The sequence below is a fragment of the Anser cygnoides genome, chromosome 2 (genome assembly GCF_040182565.1).
Source record: "Anser cygnoides isolate HZ-2024a breed goose chromosome 2, Taihu_goose_T2T_genome, whole genome shotgun sequence".
In the NCBI taxonomy this organism is placed as follows: Eukaryota; Metazoa; Chordata; class Aves; order Anseriformes; family Anatidae; genus Anser; species Anser cygnoides.
Window position 1 is genome coordinate 24,431,137 of NC_089874.1, and position 19,438 is coordinate 24,450,574.

The 19,438-nt window shown below is 36.4% G+C and overlaps 1 protein-coding gene across 4 annotated transcripts in view; it reads left to right on the forward strand.

The window, feature by feature from the left end:
• CDK14 (cyclin dependent kinase 14) overlaps positions 1-19,438 on the forward strand; it is a 328,969-nt gene that overhangs the window by 133,530 nt on the left and 176,001 nt on the right. For all 4 annotated transcript variants that reach the window (XM_066991698.1, XM_066991699.1, XM_013187015.3 and 1 more), the window contains 2 exons: positions 3,419-3,513; positions 18,368-18,430. In XM_066991698.1, the coding sequence (XP_066847799.1) occupies positions 3,419-3,513; positions 18,368-18,430 (158 nt within the window). The remainder of the gene's footprint in view (positions 1-3,418; positions 3,514-18,367; positions 18,431-19,438) is intronic.

Sequence of the window (19,438 nt, forward strand, 5' to 3'; positions counted from 1 at the left end):
AATACGGTTATTAGCCCTTGATGAAGAAGTGCTGAGTGTTGGTACTTTTAGCAGCTCAGGTCATGAACTTCTGTACAAGTTTCAGAAACGATCATCTTGGATGTCATTAATTATTGAAGTATGTCGCTAATTACGCTGTCCTGTTCTTTATTGCCTGAATTTGCTGTAAGAGAATATACAAAAATGTGTGACCTGTCCATTCAAACGCATACAATGTTTTGTCCAAAGTGTTTTAAAAAAGCATTTTAGCATCATGTGCTACTGTGCTTCCTCAAAACTCTTCGGGGAAATGAATTAAAAATGTTGCCATCTGTTTATCTTACATTTAATACAGAGGGTAGAAAACGAATGCCAGCAGTATTGAAGTAGCATTATATAATTCTGTTTTTAAGAATATGAGCTAAGGATACAGAGAATACTAGTATATTGTTCCAACATTTGTGATTTGTAATGCTTCTCCACCAGTGTTTTACTCTTTCTATCTTAAAAGTAAACATCTTTGTGTGAAATTCTGTGGGTGATAACCACTGGATTGAGCTGGCAGTCTGTGGGAGAATGTTTTGTTCCAGGAGTAACGTCAGGCACAGCAGCAGCTGACTTCTCATGCAGCTCCAGCGGCAGCTGCACTGGTAGCTTCAAAGTTGAAGTCAGATTTGTCTCAGAGTGATGCCGATAGATTCCCTGGACTGTGTTTCATTCTCTTCAATGTGACTTTCTGGGTTTTGTCTTTGAATTAGTGGAGTTTATCCGAAGTTCTATCCCCTTCCAGCAAAAAGTTGCCCAATCAAGTATTGTATTAGACATTTGTTCTGAAATAGGATGTTTCTGAAAAAACCACCAAGGAATCTTCAGTTGATATTCCATTTTGTTTTTAAAGTATTCCATGGAAAAAGAAACAGCTTTCTTATTTCAGATGGATTTATTTATTTTATTCTTTATTTCTTTTTTCCTTTTTTAAGCAACAAGTCAGCATTTTCACAAAGACAGCTGATCGTACCAGTAGTAATGCTGATAGATGTGCACATGGGGATAATTCTGTTACTGCCACCAGTTACACCCGACTTGTCATAATGGAAATTTACAGTGAAATTGCTGTTGCTGTCACATTGTAAAATTAGTGCAATTAACAAGATTTTGCTTTCTATATTGTATTATTTACTGTATGTTGCTTGGACTAAGGGAGAAGTCAGAAATCTCAACCTGCAGGTGATGTTTGGTAGTTCTTGTGGTATAGATATTGAATACTGAGGCTATAAAAGGAGACAATTGGTTATTAGAGAAGATAAATAAGAGGCAAAATAGGGGGAGGGGGCTGAATAGGAAAGAATATTTGCAAAGGCCTTAGGGTAGGCTGCTTTCAATGTACTGTTTAAGCTTTAATGACCCATATACAGATCTTAGTAACATAGTGATGGCCGGCTAGAGGAATTAGAGGCCTGAGGTGATGGACTGAGCAGGAAAAGCTGATGGAGGTCATAAATATTATTATGGTATGGTTTAACAGGCTCTGCTAGGACACAGCTTTGTATATAGCAGTCTATCTGCACATAGGGTCATTTGACAACAAGATTCGAAGAAAGAATTGGTAAAGGCTCAGTTACTGTAAGTGAACTCTGCTCAGGGTTCCCCCTGATTAAAAGTCTTCGTTTCTGATAGAGGGTTTCTTTTGGAATAATTGCTCTAATTATCTGTATCCATACCTCTTTCAGTAGCATTTTTTCACAGTTGTCATTTAAAAAAAAATTCAAATCTCTCTGAGCTTTTGCTCCAAAAAAATCTCCAAATCCTAATGTGAGGATCATGTGAAAATTGCATGTCTTTTTCTTGGGGGTTGGGGAGAGCTTCCACTGTATTTATGGAATGCTAATAATGACTAAGGATGTACTGATCAAGTGTTTAAAAATGACAATAATAATTGCAATAGGAAATTTACAGCTCAGTAGCAACATATTCAGAGCACAGGAAAGATTCCTTTGTGCTGAGCTGTGGAGTGCAGCCCAAAGCAAGCTCATTTGAAGCATTTCTGCTCACATCTTCAGCCAGGCTGAAAAGTTGCCTCATTTCTGGTCATGGAGTTCACTTGCAGGTTTGGAAATCTGTGATCAGGATATTGCTTTGAATCTGCTATGTGCCTTTTTTTTTTTTTTTTTTCTCTTTCCCTTTGCCCTTTGCTATCTACTTTCTGCCTAGTGTAAACTCCCTTTGGATTTTTGCTTGTAGAGAAACACTGATCAAATCAGATCTGTGTTGCCATTGTGTTGCTTCCTCAAGTGGTATCAGCTTGTCAGATCTCTTAAAGAACATTATGAGATATGATATGTACTTACCCTAATTCAAAGCTAGATGACACCTGGGGTTACCTCAGTCTGATGGAGCACCTTCAATAGAATAGCAAAGGGTAATTGTGTTGTGGAAGCTCCTTAACTTCCATTTTGGACATTAGTGGAGAGAGACACGCTGTCTTAGAGGTTGGGGGTGCCATTTGGTATTCATTATTTTCTTTGACAAAAGAAGAAGGGTGACAGAAGAAAGTTCCATGTTATTCACTTCTGAAATATGCCACTCATTTGCATGTCTTTGTATCTATTATTTACTTTGCTGTTGTGACTGATAGTCCTGCTCAGATGTATGCGCGAGGCGACAAGGCACCAGTGGGGGGAATGACGTTTGTAACAGCACATGGCTTTTCAGCATATATTGCTGAAATATTCCATACCTGTGGAACATTAGTATTATCGTATTAACATTAAATATGCATTCTGATGCAAGAGAAATTTAGTGAAGGGGATCATCTAGAAATTCACCAGGTAAATCTTTACTTGTCAGTAGGTTGAAAACATGAGCTGATGCTATTAAAGAAAAAATATATGCTGAGAAAACACCATTTATTTATTCTCGTGAGCTAATAGAAGTGATTCAATCAAACTGTGTTTTATGAGAAAGGGAAATTACTGTTTAAAATGACATTCATAGGATAGATTTAGAATTCGGTTAGAAGTCAGCTTTATTGTGTTAGGATGTTTTGAAAAAAGAAACACACGTGACTTTTATTTGAGACAAAAGCATAATATTTGAGTATAGAAGCAAACTTGGTGTTTGGTTGATCAGAAGTTAATGACTGATTCACCTAGAGGGGGCCGCTAAGGAAGGCATCAGTAGCCACAGCTCATTTTTGCCTCTAGGGCAGGCTGCGTTTAACCAGCAAGATGGAGAAAACAACACTGAATAGGAACACATGATTTTCAAATGCACTGAATAGAAGCCCATATATGTAGAAGATGAAATACAACTCTTGGTTGTCAGGTTGTGAAACCCAGGTGTCAAATAATCATCCAAGTCACCAAAAAAAAAAAAAAAAGCCAATTAAAGTAAAACATTTTGATCCTTTTTAAGATAATATGTATGTTTTGCTTTACAGCTTCTCTTTTGAAAGGACTGAAACATGCAAACATTGTGCTGCTTCATGACATCATTCACACCAAGGAGACCTTGACACTTGTATTTGAATATGTGGTGAGTAAAGTAACTAATGTTCTGTATATGTTCCAGATTGCATTGAATTCTATGGAAAAGCTCACTTTACCATCAGTGATCTATGGATCAGGCCAAAACAACCCTGTACTTTCTTTAGGAGAGTGGAAGCTATGTGAGATGATGCTTTATAATGGAGTGTGCTAAAAGTAGAAGGCAGGCTGGACTACACCAGAGTCAGAGCTGGAGAAGTGGCTGCTAGGGCTCTGTAGGGACCTTCACGTTGGTTCATTACTCTGCTTCCTAGGTAGTTTCTTTATTAGAACATTTTCTTTACAGATGTAGTATGGACAATTTTAAAATAGGTGAGGATAATGTAGGTAAGAAGAAAAAATTAAAATTCTTAACAGGTAGATCCTTTATCAGAAGCATGTGACAAATTTAAATGGCTTTTGTTGTGACTGGCTTATGCATGGTGTCTCTTTATAAGCAATGTAAGTAAAAAAAAAAAAGTCTGACACGCAATTCAGAATTTTGGATTTTTTTTTTTTTGCCGTGACTCATTATTTTAGCTACTAATTAAAACTTCAATTTACACAGTATACAGCATAACGATCTAATTGTGTTCAGAATATTACTTTGCAAAATCTTGGGCTTGAACTCCTAATTAATCTTTTTAGTTTTCCTAAGACAAACATATGGTATTTATGTAGAAGTACTTCAGCATTTATCTGTGGAATTATGCAATATAGTATCACAATCAACCTCCCAGTTTTCACAGATGGGTCCAAGAACATGTAATTTAAAAGAAACAAATGGCTTTAGAGAAGGTTGGCTTTTCAGTGTAATATCTGTTATTGTGTTGCAGTCAGTAAGGCTCCACATTTATAAAGTACAGCAATTACTAGTTTGGTTTTTAAAATAGGAAATATTCTATTTACTCTTAGCATGTCCCTACTTCAGACAGATGGAATTTTTTTTTTTTGAGTGTGTTTCTTGAGAGCATGCCTAAATTTTTACATGATAGTGCACAGAATTTCTTGTCTGGAGAATCCATTCAGCCTGTCTACTTATGTAGAAATACTACATTTTAATAATGTGGGTATTCAGCAACAGGAGCCTGCAGAGCAGTTGCATGCATTACATACGTTTTACCTCAGGTACAGGGACATTATGCAAATCTAATTCTTTTTCTTAAAATAAGTGATTCCTCTTCCTCTAATTTATAAACTGAATTAGCATAGGAAAAGCTTTCATATTTAATTTTGTTTAACAGTCAGTGTAGACTTATTTGCAGAACTTTACATGAATACAATTTGCATTTCTTTTTATCATTGACTGTATTAGTTGCATTCATCAGAAGTCATCGAGAAATGAGATATATGGAACTTGTTACTCCTCAAAATAGATGTTTTTGCCTGTTATCATAATGCCAAATTCCTGAATTTTTCATGCAGTAATAGTGTGTATAAATGTTTAACTCCCAACCATGCGTTATGTCATGTTGCAATCTTTGATCAGTGTGGACACACACTGAACCTCTTTCAGCAGTTATTTCTTTTGAACTCACTTAGGTCTTTGTTTTTTAAACATAGTGCTTTTGGGATCAACCCTTCTGGTGCTGCACCTTTTTATTCCCATCAAGTTTGGTAGAAATTTAAACTGTGGCAGGATCTTGTTTAATAACAGTTTCTAGCAACTGATTCAAGCAGTACTTTATTATTATGCTATTTTGGTTGGTGAGCAGTGTCTGGAAAATTAGTGTTCAGGAAGAAAGGGAAGGATGTTTTGTTCTCTCTAACCAGCCTATGGAATATATCTTAATGACATTGTAGGTTACTCTATTCTTTGAGATGGCAGAGCAGCTTAAAAAAAGTCTGTTTACATTGTTCTGTAATGTAAAGTTATGGGCCGATCAAATAGGTAATGCTCTCTGACAGTGCTTCGTGCTTGAGAATGTTCTAAATTGTGTGCACGATACAGTTCTAATATGTGTTCACATACAGTTCTATAATTGCATGATCGCAATGATCTTTTTTGTTCTTTTTTTTTGGGGGGTTGGAAAGCTCTGTGTGTTATATGAAGAGACAAAAAATAAGGTTGCCTATTCAAATCTACGAATTTTGGCTAGTTAAATATTCAATCTAGTTATGTAATTGATGTTATAGAGCTCCATGTCTTTAATGCCTTTTAAAACACCTGTACACCTTAGCTCAATAATATGAGTGATTTCTACCAAAATCAATAGAAATGTTCATGCAATTAAAATTACATAGTGGCAGGCATTTTTGAAGGACTGAGGCTGAACAAACCTAAAAGGATTTGAATTTGGTTTACTTCATAAAGTTACATCAGGGAACAGTTACACTATTGCTATTAATTACTATTGACTATTTCAATTGTAATCTTTTGAGTGAGATGTAATTAAATTAGGGATGAACAGTTAGTTATCCAAGAGTTCTCAGCAGATGGAAACTTTGGGTAGATAGTTTGGTGACAATTTCATTGAAATTAATACTGATGACACCTCGGAGGTTATCAGAGGTATTCAGTTTCAGCATTGACCCTGAAAGAGTAGAATGAAATTTCATTTCATGTAGCACCTTTCATAGCAAAGTGCATTACAGTAATAAGTTAAAAGCTTCAAGCAGAATATCCTATGAAAGGAAACATGGCAGTAATGAAATTTTCTGGGTACCTCAAATTAGATTTTATTTTTTTTTAATATGGAAGTCTGTTACACAAGTAAACATGACAGAACTTTCTAACTTTAACCTTGGTAGTCAACCAAAGCAAGACAAGACCATCTTTAAAAATCTGTGTGACAGTTGAAGTGCAGGAGAATTTCATTCCACATTGTAAACATTTTGGTATTGAATGGAAAGCTATACATTATTGTGGAAGAAAAGAAAAGGGGCTTCCTCCTTTTGAATGAAAGAACTTAATTGAAAATAGGTTAGTATATATAGTGGACCATATATTTTTTTGTATGCTTTGGTAACTCTTACGTCAGCTATATGGGAGTATTGTTGGTCATTCAAGTGTACTGAAAAGGAAGATGGAACTCTAATTTTGTCACTGGATGACTGAGAGCCATTGCTTATTACCTGAGGAGTTGTGAGGATGAGCTGTTCAAAACCTGAAAGATTGATATAGTCTTTCATGTATGAATGCTAGAGAAAATGTTTTTTTGTGTAATTAATTGTACCAGTATACACTAAACAGGACCTGAAAACAAAAGATGAAATTTTGACAAGTTTTGCATATGGTGTCTGAGACAGTAATGGCTTTCAAATGAAAAAGATCAGTTCAGCTTCACAGTGCTGTGAAAGATTATGGCTGTTCATGTAAGTTTATTTCCCCTCCTCTCCAAGCTCTGGTTAGGCATTACTGTATGTCATCTGGTGGATATGCCAGCTGTAGTACCGATGTGCCAACCTTGTCAAAGGAAATTATGAATTTTACAGGTGAGGTCTCAGACATTTTAACAGTCATCTTTAAAAAAGATGTGTTCACATCTGTTTCTTTGAAAATTGTCATTAGCCACTATCATCTGTTTCTTCATTTTTTTAATTATTGTGTAAAAGGAAGACGATTGTATTTGTAAACACTCAATTCCTGAACGGCAATCCTAACCAATACATATTACAACTGACTTGTTAGAATGATAATGAGGTTTTTAGTGTTATGTATAATTACATAAGTATATTATTTTCAAGAAAAGAACTGGTAACTTGTCCTATTCCTGGCATACAAAAGTGAGCTTGTGTAGCAATACGTTACATGATGCTTTTAATATTTATGAACTAGATTTGAAACAAGAACAGACACATTTATAATTGGAAGTATGAGTAATGAGTAATATTATTTCTGCCTCAACAGTACCAAAAAATAAATAAAAATGCAGAACAAAAAACAAACCAGACTAATCTAATAGTATAATTTAAAACCAAGCATTTTCAATTACCTTGCCTATTTTAATCTTTGTGTATGTTTTTCCCTCTTAAAAATTACTTTTTATTAAAGAAGAAAACCTAATTCTCCTTGCTCGATTACAGCAACTAAAATAACTTGTTATACAATGAGTTGGCTTAATAAAGTGCACTACTTACATTTTTATCCCATTTCCTCCAAGGAAAAAAAAAAAGTAGCTGCAAGTTTCTTATTTTCATGCTGATTGGAAATTCAGATATATATTATTTTGTGGAATTAAGAGTTGCAGAGCTGAAGATCCCAAAACTGTGATTTCGAGCTCAGCATGAGACATATTAGAAAAGTACGGTGCAAGAAAATGATCAGCACTCATTAGCTAAAAGGATCACCTTTTTTTTTTCATTGAAAATTTTAAATTGTTTTAACATTGATGATGATTTGGATCAAACTGTATTATTGGTCTCCTGTTTATTTTATTAGGGAAAATGTATAGAAACTAAAGGTCGGATGGAATTGGTGGTATGTGAAAACAAACAAACAGACTGTTGTTTAAAATGGAAGAGAAAGCATGGAAAACCCGTAGAGTCCCAGAGCTGCTTTACTTTTGTCCGAGTTACCTTATTTTGGTGTGACTGAAATGATAGGGCCATTTTCTTCCCTGTTGCTGTGCTTGTCAAACCAGGGGTGTCTGGGAGGACACCCTGCTTGCGGTCCACTTCCTTCGTTTACCGCTGGGAAGGAGGTAGTTTTTGAGGGCTCCCAGGCACAGGAACAATGAAAAAGGTGGTTTCCATGTGCCTCGACCAAAGAAGGAGCCATTCTCCCGTTGTTGTAACCCCTGCCTCGTGTCCTTGGGTTTGCCACAAGTTGCCCTGCTAAAGTTGCAGTCAAAAAGACAATGGAAAAAGGCTGAGAGGGAGCAGAGAGAAAGGAAAACCTGTACTATTAAGAACAGGCATTAAGGGAATACTGCTCCTGGGAAACCCTTATTTTTCAAGTATTAATGAGCAGATTGGAGGTGGGAGCTGCTAATGTCCAAGTATAGGGTGGAGATGCAAAGTCAGCTTCAGGAGGCAGGGATTCAGAAGGGATTTCAGAAGGAAATTGCTTGGTGCTTTGGTGAGAGGTAAAGCCTGTGCCAGATGCTGGAATCAGCAGGAAAGAAGGAATCAAAAAGTGTATTTTTAAAGCTCATCAGCTCCTGCTAGGTGAAGAAGGCCTAGTGAGAGATCTGCAGAGGCCTAGCGGGAGGAGGAAGAATTTCAAATTCAGTTGCGTCATCGTCCTGACTTTGAAGGTCTCACAAGGTATGTGTGGACTTCATATGAAAAGTACATACTTATGAGTACATACTTTCGAATAGATGAGATTAATCAAGACTATCACTCCAACAGAGTGGGAGGCTGTGTGTCAATTGTTTGTACAATTTACTAATGTTTCTCATAACCTTACCAAATATTGTTTAGTTTGGCACTGTGCTTTCTCCATCATTTAATAATTAATATCTATTATTTATTCTTCTTTTAATTAAGTATTAATAAATGTATTCAATGTAGAGGTTTTTTTTTTTGAATAATAATTAAAACAAAAACAAAGTCAAAGCATAAAAAATATCCAAAGATGAGCAGGCAGATGAAACACTAGAAAACAAGTACGATATTCTATGTACTGAGACATATCCGTTAGTGTTTTCTAAGTTAGAGGTGAAAATTTAGAGCATCATTACAGTCCATCAAAACCACACGCACATATAGCAAGATGCATATGCCGGTGCTAATACTCCACTCAACACAGGTAAGGCCACCAGCTAAAATGGTATATTTGTACAAACAAGGAAAATATAAATCAACTGGAAAGCTGAGGGGGAAAAATAACAGGAAAGAGCAACCATCCAGAATAAATGGCTTCTGAGGAAAAGTCAGACAAAGTAGGGCTGTTTATAATGGGGAGGAGAAAAAAAATGAGATGGTTGCACACCGTTAAATAGATCATAGAGAAAGACATTGACCTATTTATTTTCATGTCAATAGTAAAGAGAATAAAAGGTCCCTTCTAACCTGAGCCATTCTAAAAAAGAAAAGGACCTGAAGTTACAGTGAGGAAGAGTGAGATTATACTATTAACCTCTTTAATGTTAAGTATAATAAAGCATTGAAGATAGTACTGTGTAGTGATGGCTTCTCTACTACTATCATTCTTTAAGAACATCTTAGACAAATAACCAGCAGAATGATGTCATTGAGAGTAGATTTTGATTGAGGCAATTTGTTTTTTGTTTGTTTGTTTTTTTTGTTTTTGAGATGCTTTAAATTTGTATCTTTTTGTATTCTTTATTTTCTTCACTTAAATATGTCTACTCATAGTCTTTCAGGTAAATGCGTACATTTCCAAGAAAAAATACATTTCTTCAGAAAAACTGAAGAAAAAATATTTGGTGAATATTGGTTTATTTCCATAGTTTAAACAAAAGTAAAAGAAAAAAGTCATATTTTTAGAATTTTTGGTTAATTGGTTACTTCTATGTTATAGATTTCTGCTCAGCTCTACAAAAAGTAACATTTTGGCTGCATCCCACACATTCCTCATCTTTTAATTTCAGTAATAAACTGGCATTGTCCAATTCCCTCTGAGGTAAAACCTGACAGTGTCTCAGCTCCTACTAGAGACTGTCCAATCTAATTACACTTTTTTCTCTGTCTCTTTAATAATGTGGGTTGTAACTGCACTTTAACTTCTCTTACAATGAGATGCTCTGATTCACTTGGTGCAGACTGGGGGTTGGGGGGGGGACGACAAAAGCAAACAAACAAGCGAAGAAAAAACAACAACAACAAAAAAACCCGTCTGTTCGGAGAGTGACGATTACCATAACTCTAAATCTTAAAAATTGATTTTTCTTCCTGAGGTAACAGTATACATCTTCATACTTTTTTATTCTTATTGATAGAAAATACATCTAAGAAAATTTTAAAAATGGAAACTTAGGGTAAACAATTCTGGCAAAATAATAATAAAATAATTTCCTGGGAATCAAGAATCAAGCTTGAGTAATAAACAGAGTCAACAACTGAAAGTAAAAACAGGCCTAATTGTTTCTTCTTGTTTTACTGCTGTGAGTAAAGAGGGTATTATCCATGGAAACATCATTTTTTCTCTTGCCTGCCTTGGTCTGAACTGCAAATTTTCCTATAAAATTTTTATTAAATTTTTCTGTGGTCATATATGGACAGTTTGGACTAGGAGGCATGGCAGAAAATAAAACACTCAACCAATTTAAAGAGAGGTCTGCCTTAGATACTGAAGTGTTTAATGAAAGTGTTTGGACTGCTTTTTTCCTGCCCTGAAGATAGCAGTTTGCAGCACAGCACATGAGAATAGAAAAGACTCTTGAGACAGCCTAGCTTGTGCTGGGAAGTCTATATTGTCTAGGGCTAGTATTGAGACCATAACAGTACAGATACTTTACACGTTGTGTCTGCGTGTGGCCTGTCAGCCTCCCTGCTGTGTGTTTGTGGTCGACTTATGTGATCCTGGATTGACTTCTGTCCCCACCAGCTTAGGGGTACCTGCCATATTCTAAGCAGAAACTTGATATAACTTACAAAGTGATTTATTGTTATTATTATTATTATTTTTGTATATGTGGATTTAGTAGCTATAAGGGTTATAGGTCAGTTTTGTGAAAACCTAATGATTTAGCAAATTAAAGAAAAAATGCACAAATAGATATGTGTATGTATATGCATTACAGGTTGTTCATCCCATAAAAATTGTCCGAACCTGTTTACCTCGGGGACTGTAAGTCCATCATGGTTTACACAAGCTGCTAGATTTTGATCATACTAAACAAATTCCCATGTGTTTTTGAGATGTGATTTTTTTTGTTAAAGTAGTCATGCTCAATTAATAGTGTTTACTGTCCCTTTAACATGTTTTATGTAGAAAGCAGAGTTGATACAATTATTAAGGTGGCCAGAGAATAAGGAAGAGGACAAAGATACATCTATAGAAAACTGGATTTTGCTGAAGACCTTGCAGTTTGCTCACCAGCACAGTGCACTTTGCACACTATCTGACTCTCAGACCAGGTTGTTCTCTGTACAATGAGAGAACTTTGTGCAGAGACTTTGTATCAGTAAATATATGCTGTCTAATACCATCCCAAAATCAGAAAACTGTGCATTCCCTTTTCTCTCAGGATTTTCAGGTGGGTTTGTATTATATATCATGTACTCCCCCATCTCACGACCTCCTTTTCTGTATAGTATTGTTCATGTGTTTTGAAGTGTATTTGTCTTGTTGACAGTGTGTGAGAGATCCAAGTCACCAGAAACATCTGTTAGTGAAATTGTTTTCATTAAAGGTGTCTTTTTTTTTTCCTTGAATCCCTAGTATATATCTTTCCCCTGCTGCTCAGCCCAGCTGCTGCTGTTGCCTTCTGCTGATTTTCTGAAAGTTGCTCAGAGATGGCTTGTAGGGTGTTTTTTGTTAGCAAGGCTAACACTTTGTGTTCTCAGATGGGGAAAAAAATGAATTGTAGAATGTCATAGAAATGCTTGAAAATGAAAGTCGGTGACACTTCTGAAAACACCAAAAGCATTGAACTGTTGTGCAGTAATCTGCAGACTTCTTTCGCTAGAGGATACATTCAATTTAAATAGAATTAACTTCTCTTTGTTCTCCTGTCACTTCAAATATTACCACTGCCTGTGCTTTTATTGGTAAATTGTATTATCAGTTTAAGAATTTGTTGGTGACAAAAGGGACAGTATTTTAGTCAGTAAAACTGCTAGGGCATAAATAATGTGTGCTCTCCTTTTCACAGGGAAGAATGGCTTGCAACAGTCTTGCTGCCTGAGTGAAACAATACAATCTGTCTGCTGCATGATGTCATTGCCAGAAGCCAAATAGTGTAGTTTTTGTTTTAATGGCAGGGTCCTTTCACATTGCTGGTTTTACATGATGGGAATGTGGTTGGAAATGCTTCCTGTTCCGTTCACAAGCCCCGGGCTCTCCATGCATTTCAGCTTCAAAAATGACAGCTGAAACCAATTAGGCGGAATTATGGGACAGCGAAGTCACATGTAGATTTATCATCACCGAGGATGAGGAGGGAAAGGGAATGTATTGCATGGGAAGTAGAAATGGCTAATTTAATTAGAAGAGAATGATGGTCACATTATTATGGAAACGGGCTGGCGAAGTAGAGCTTATTTCATGTCACTGGCCGTGCCTTTAAAAGGAGACGTCTTGCCCTTTGTCTGAAAATATTTTATGTTGGCTAGCAGAGTCTCTGATTTCTGAACAAGATAGTTGAACAAAATATTTGACGTTCAAGTAGAGAGCATATCTGAGGACATTCATAGCTTGTGGTTTACTCATCTATTCATAATTCAAATTCTTTCTTCAAGGGGAGGAGGGAGGAGTCGGTATTGTCAACATTTGTCTCATTCTTTTTTCCTGTTTGCATACTCTCTTTCTTCCAGAAGTAGAATGCAATGTATGTAAACCTCGGTTCAGCTGTATAAATATCAGCCTGGTTTCTTTTCCTGTCAGCAGATGACTATACGCAGTATGCTCACAAACACACATGCATGTGTCTGCTGACATAAACCAGTCTTACTGAATAGAAATGACCTTCATACGCTTATACACTGCCACAAATTTAAAGCAAAACCCAAATTCATTTTTCCATGTGAACCCAAAGACAAGATTTCATAAGGTAAACATAAGGTAATAATATTTCATAAATAAAATAAAAACATTTCATAAGGTAAACTTTTTGGGGTATTCTTATGGTAGTTTGTGGTTTGGGGAAGCGATGAACTTAACAGAAAGTCTGAGGACATGTACATGTTCTGTTTTTTAATAGTACTATGGTGGGTTTTTTCTTATTCCTTGACCCAAGTTTGATTTTAATTGACCCTTTATAGCTTTATTTTTTTTCTTCAGACTATATAATTATACTAGACAACTTATTCCTTTTTTTTTTCTTTTTCTTTTTTTTTTTTTCTTGTATGTACAGGATTTGAGATACTTGTCTCCATCATAGGGAGGAAAATATTTGAAACTTACTCAAGTTGGAGTGGATCAAAAATAGGCCTTCTCTTATGTGCTTCTACATACAGTTTAGAAACAGGAGAAGGGTGAAAATAACTTGTCTTAGTGTGAGTTTTCTCTTCCCTGTCCTAGGAGGCCATGTGCAGTGTCTGTCCTAACCAAAACTCACGCTGCCCATCCAGGGAGGGTCAAGGCACTTGCAGAGGTTTCCTAGTGGAGGTCTAGTTGCTTGAGATGGGCACTGAGGGATGGGTTTGTGTTTTATCTTGCTGAGAGAAGGCAGCACAAAGGCTTGACAGAGCCTTCTCAAGGACATGGAGCTATATGTTCCAGAACCTCAAATTCAAGTCACATCCCTGGAGCAATGATCTTCTGGTATGATTTAGCAAAATACAACTCTTTGAAGTAATAAAATGTGTGCTGTGGGTGGCATTTAGCTATGATTTTGAAAATTTCCCCAAATTTGGTCAAGTGATAGGCCTCAGAAAAATTGTCATTTGCACTTAAGACCTGTGTCTGAAAACTCACAAAGACGACTTTCACAGCTTATAATAATGTAGATTGCATCCACAGAGCAAGTGAATTTGCTTCAGGAGGAGGCGGTAGTGGGAGTAGAGATCAAATTGTTTACTTGAAGCATAACATATTTTGCACAAAATGTTGTTGTGTTGGTGATGTGGCAAAGTCAAGTTCTTAAAAATTAGTGGGTGCCAAAGTAAATGTTGCATGTGCAATCTCCTTTCACCATCCTTGTGGAAGAGCCTGTTGTGCAGATCTGCAGAGGACTATGTAGTGAAGGCATGGTCTGGTGTTTATTGCACTTTTCTCATTTTTTGTGGATGTCACAGTGGAAATTGTCATCATAACCACCGTTTTATGGTGTTGTCACGAGTCGTCTGCATCACAGTTCAGAAATGACTGACTTCTGCTGTCCCACCTGAGATTCTTTCTCCCTTAAAAAGTGTTTTATCCTCACACCTGTAACTGATGTCAGTCAAAACACAGAAGGCCAAATACTCAGAAAAGCCAAAACCAAAGTGCTTTATATTGAGTTCCCCAAATCAGTGTTACTTTGGACTATTTTCCCTTTGCTTTAGTTCCCTACCTGATAAAAAGGAGTAATGCCACAGCTCCCCTGAATTGCTCTCGAAGTCATTTATGTTTGTGAAGCATGTGAATAGAATAGCAATAAACAGAGCAGGAAAGCCTGTGAGATTAATATTTCTGCTTTCAAAGTAATAAATAAGCCAGAGACTTCAAGCTGTGTGAGAAAGGAAAGGGGAAAAAAGGAAAAACAACAACACAAAAACAGAACAGCCGTTCTGTAATCAAGTACTCCTATTCTGTTCAATGAGTATGTCTTATCTGGCAAGGGGAAAGAAGTTATGTGATCACATCAGGCATTTGTAAAGTTACCATAATGTACATTCATTGAGCAAACAAACAAAAGGTTGGATAAACACCGTTAATCATGGAGTTTTCTAGCTTTTGAGTTCTTCACTGTGGAAACTTGATTTATCTCTATTTAATTTTTTTCGTGTAGCTGTGATAAACAGATGACTGCTAACACACTATTGATACATATACCTGGGTAAATTAGTAGAGTTTTAAGAGCAGGAATGAAGGTGATTCTGGATTTATCTAAAATATCAAATAATCTGTCAGCGTGGAATTACTTGTGGTGACTTATCTGTGTTGGGGATTAACAGTACAGCTGATAGAGTTGTTAAAAGCTAGCTTGAAGCAGAATTGGTCTAGCCACGTCCACCTGGGATCAAGTGTCTCAATGTCTCAATGTGTGAGACAGGTATTTGCAGTTACTTGGAAATCTCTGCACTGCGCTTCTGCTGTATCCTGTTTCCCTGTAAAGTGTCTTCACCTCTGAGACAGTGGAAAAAGAACTGTAGAAGGTGTGTTGGTTCATTTGTTTCTTGTTTTGCTACCTTGTTTCAGCATAGTTTTATGTTAGGACTGATAGGTAATTGAATCTTGAGTTTTCCTTCAGGGTGTGTGTTCTGTTAGACCAAGGTGCTGAGCACAGCAAAGCCCTGGTGTCAGGGTGTGTCCTGCCCTGTCTGCAGCTACTGTTCCACATGGGGCCTTCTACCCTGAAATATAGTGTGAAATGAAAATACTTTATTCATCTATGTGGTACCATAGACATTCATGGAATATTGTTAGAAGACTACTTTTGTCCAGTTTTCTCTGTTTCCTTTTCTAATGCGTTCCTGAAACTTGCATTCATGTCGTTGTCTTCAGTGTCATTTGAACACACAAGCACTGGAGTGGACACTTGCCCGCCAAAAGGGAAAAAGGTTTTAGAAATATTTGTCTGTGCAGCGCTGTCAGCTTTCCTGGCTATACTAATACATAATTCAATGTGCATTGAGCCCCTACCTTGGGAAAAGAATAGCAGCTGATGCTGCTTTTGCTTTCCCTCTACCTTTTTTTTTTTTTTTTTTATCTTTTTAAAGTCAGGAAAAATGTTCTATAATTTTATGAGCTGCTTTCCCATTTCATACCATAGTGTTCAATTGCTTTTGTGAAAAATTTTCTAGCTTAGTTTTAGGAGGAGAAATTCTTGAAAAAATTAAACAGAAAACACTTTGTATTTCTGTTTGCTGTCTGTCTGAAGATTTGGTAGAGGCTTCTCTGCGTATGTAGCTTGTGTGAGGGAGAAAAAAACAGATTCCAAAAGACTGCTGCAACTGCTGCACAATTGGCTTTGTTAGTTTTCAAGGATTCTGTAGGAGCTGGTGCTTACATGAAATTTTTGGTAGATACAGCCAATCAGTTTTTGCGGGAGAACTACTGGTGCAGGTTATAGCAGGCTACCAATTGAGCAGGTCCTTGGTTTAGGAAGAAGTAGTGAATGATACACGATACAAACATGATCATGACTGATGTTCATGTATGGAGAAAAACCATCCAAATGATAACTGTAACATAAGGGGAAGAAAATGGTTTTATCCTCACAGGTCATTACAAGTCTCCTAGAAATAAAAAGACACTTTTATTGCTGTTACTCATGATGTGGCTGAAAATGGTTGTCTGAGAAGGCTTTTGGTGAATAGGAAGGGACAGCTAGTGGGCAGATGCTGGTAGTTCAGAGATGGGACCTTTAGAAGTGGCACTGGGTTTGTCTTCTTCTGGTCTGGTTTCTGTCAGCCGACTAGTTGCAAACTGTAGAAATCAAGAGAAGGTGAAGGAGGCAGTAGGTTTCCCACTGAACAGGTTATGTCATGCTGACCTGCAGGGAAATGATGGTCCTCCTTCAGCCAACCCAAATCAGTGAGTGTGTATTGCTGGGGAGAATGTGATAGGAATGGTACAGAGGTGCCCTGATCTCCAAGCCTGAGCTTCTAAAGCAGAAATTCAGACCTTTTCTTTCTTTATTACTCCATTCACTAATATCAGCAGTTACGAATTGAAGTATTACTTACTGTCGCTTGTATTTAGGAAGAAGCTCTGTTCTGCTGTACTTGATGTAGTATATCCGTTTCAGTGTGAGATTCGCACAGTTCATTTTGGGACCCAAGCAATGTCCTGCAGTGGAGACACTTGCTATCTTAAAGCCGTGTCAGAGCTTCTGAAAAAATGTGCTAGTGCACGATGTAGTCAGTTAGTGCACCTTATGTCATTACAATGTTAATTCTACATTTACAGTGTGTTTTCGTAGTTTAAGACTTCAGACGAGTAGAAGATAATACACAACAGTTGGGGTCAGCATTGATCTTGCATCTTAGCAGATGTAAACTTCCCTGTGTAACCATATGATATGTCTCCAAAAGAGCACTGGAATGGTTCTTGGACTCAGAAATTCTGCACAGAGAAACCACTTTGGTATGCCAAAGGCAGATTTTCTCCAAAACTCTCACCTTGAAAACTGCCGATATTTTGTTGGTCTGTTTTGTATGTGAGGCAGGCATCGCCAAGTAGCTTTTCAAGGAATGCAGGATGATTTTTGCCAGATGTGTTCTGAAAACAGATGTGGAAGGCAGAGTCAGTCTCAGTTTTTGGTGGTTAATCCAGTGCATATTTTTTCCTTGTTTATTCTGAATATAACTCCAGAAGCTGAGTTGTGCAAACAAATCAGAGAAGCAAAATGCCACTTCCCTGACAGTGTGCTGCTGACTCGTAGGAAAGTGAAGAAGTACGAGAGAAGAATTTAGAGAAAATAGTGATTCCATAGTAAAAATAATAAATGCTTATTAGTAAGTAATAAGTATTATAACAGTGAATAACATTAACCTATGCATTGCAAGTCTACTTATTTTCTGAAAAGATTTTATGGTATATTAGCAGGGAATGTATGCAACTATAAAGTGAAAACGTAAATGTTTGAGTCTTCAGTGAGGCTGTTTGCTAAAGTATCTGTAATTAATAGCTGTACATGTGCATAATGTGTGCTTCTTTTTGAGCTGAAAAGTGTCATTGAGTAACCTGATATGCAGTGCCTTTGACATTTATTTTCTAAACCATTAAACCATCTTAATTTAGAATCACCATAAACTCATATTTTAAAAGGCAACATTTTAATGTGAATAATGTGAGTAACATTTGAGGTTCTCCCTTAGTTTCTTCCTCTTCCACCCATATATTACCTGTATGGCATTGATGGTGATATGGTCCTTACAAGTTATAAAGTGATACTGAGATTCAAATAATTAATTTGTTATATACAGAACATTGGAAAAAAATAAATTTAATTTGCATTTGGTGAATATTCATATCAGTCAAGTTAAGATTGTTTAAAGAAAAAAAAAAGGAGCCTAGAGGTAAGTGGAGGGGCAGGAGGGGAATCTTATTTTCCATTTGTTCTTTCCACTCTTAAGTAGGAGGATATTTATTATTGTAGTCTTACAGATATTAATACACATTTTTCCATCTGACTTTCTTTTAGCACACTGATTTATGTCAGTACATGGACAAACACCCTGGAGGGCTTCATCCAGAAAATGTGAAGGTAAGAGTCAAAAAGAGCACACATTCAAGGCATGCACAGTAACGATGAATGTACAGAAAAAGTCCAATCAGTGGTTTTATTGAAGTTGATCATTAACTAAAGTGAAAATGATCAGCATATGAAGTACTTTCAATATTTTTTCTTTAAAATAAAAATATTTGGAAGTTCTTATAAAAAGAACTTGTCAGAAGTCTTTAAAACTGATTAAAAGCCAGAAGAACAGTGTTACAATGTTCGTAACCCCTCTCCTTCGTTCAAACATTGGCTCTTAAGACAAACAATACTGTCTTAAAGCACCTAAGCAAACATATTTTAGGCTGTCAGTACTAGACCTTCACTGAGGTAAGTCATTGTAGGTTCACGGAGTTTGAGGGAACTATAGTGAGTTATATTAGGTGAATGTACTTCTTTTTACATGAACATATAAAATCTTTTCACCTCCGTTATTTTGATTAGGTATTTTCGTAGCTGATCTCACAGTTATTCTGTTTTTCTTATGTTCTAAGGTAGATATTAAGAATCACTGTGCAGGAAGGGGGTCGTTATTAGAAGGATTTAATGAATAAATAGGTTGGTAGAGACTTGATCCAGTTACTTTCTGGGAATTAAGCCAAATTATTTTAGCATAAAAGGGAAGCCAGTCAGACATGCAGAGTGTGTCTTCTGTGTATAGATCACACAGATGATATTTGTTACACTTGTCTTGCACTTTGACATCATTCCCTTTGTTGTTCTACTTTGGAAGTGCTTAAATCTTCACTTGTCATACTGAGAATTTTATTCCAGTATTTAGTTTCCTGAACACAGAAATTGAGAAATTCCTGGAAAAATAAATATATTTTCCCTGGAAAACTCAAAATGCCTGTTTAGTATAAGAAAACAAAATATTTTAAATGGTTTTTTTTTTTTTTTTTTGCAATACCTCATCATTGTTGTACATCAATTAGTTGTATAACATTGATTAATTTTCTGTGCTCATTCACTGAAAAATGGCATGCAGTATATTAA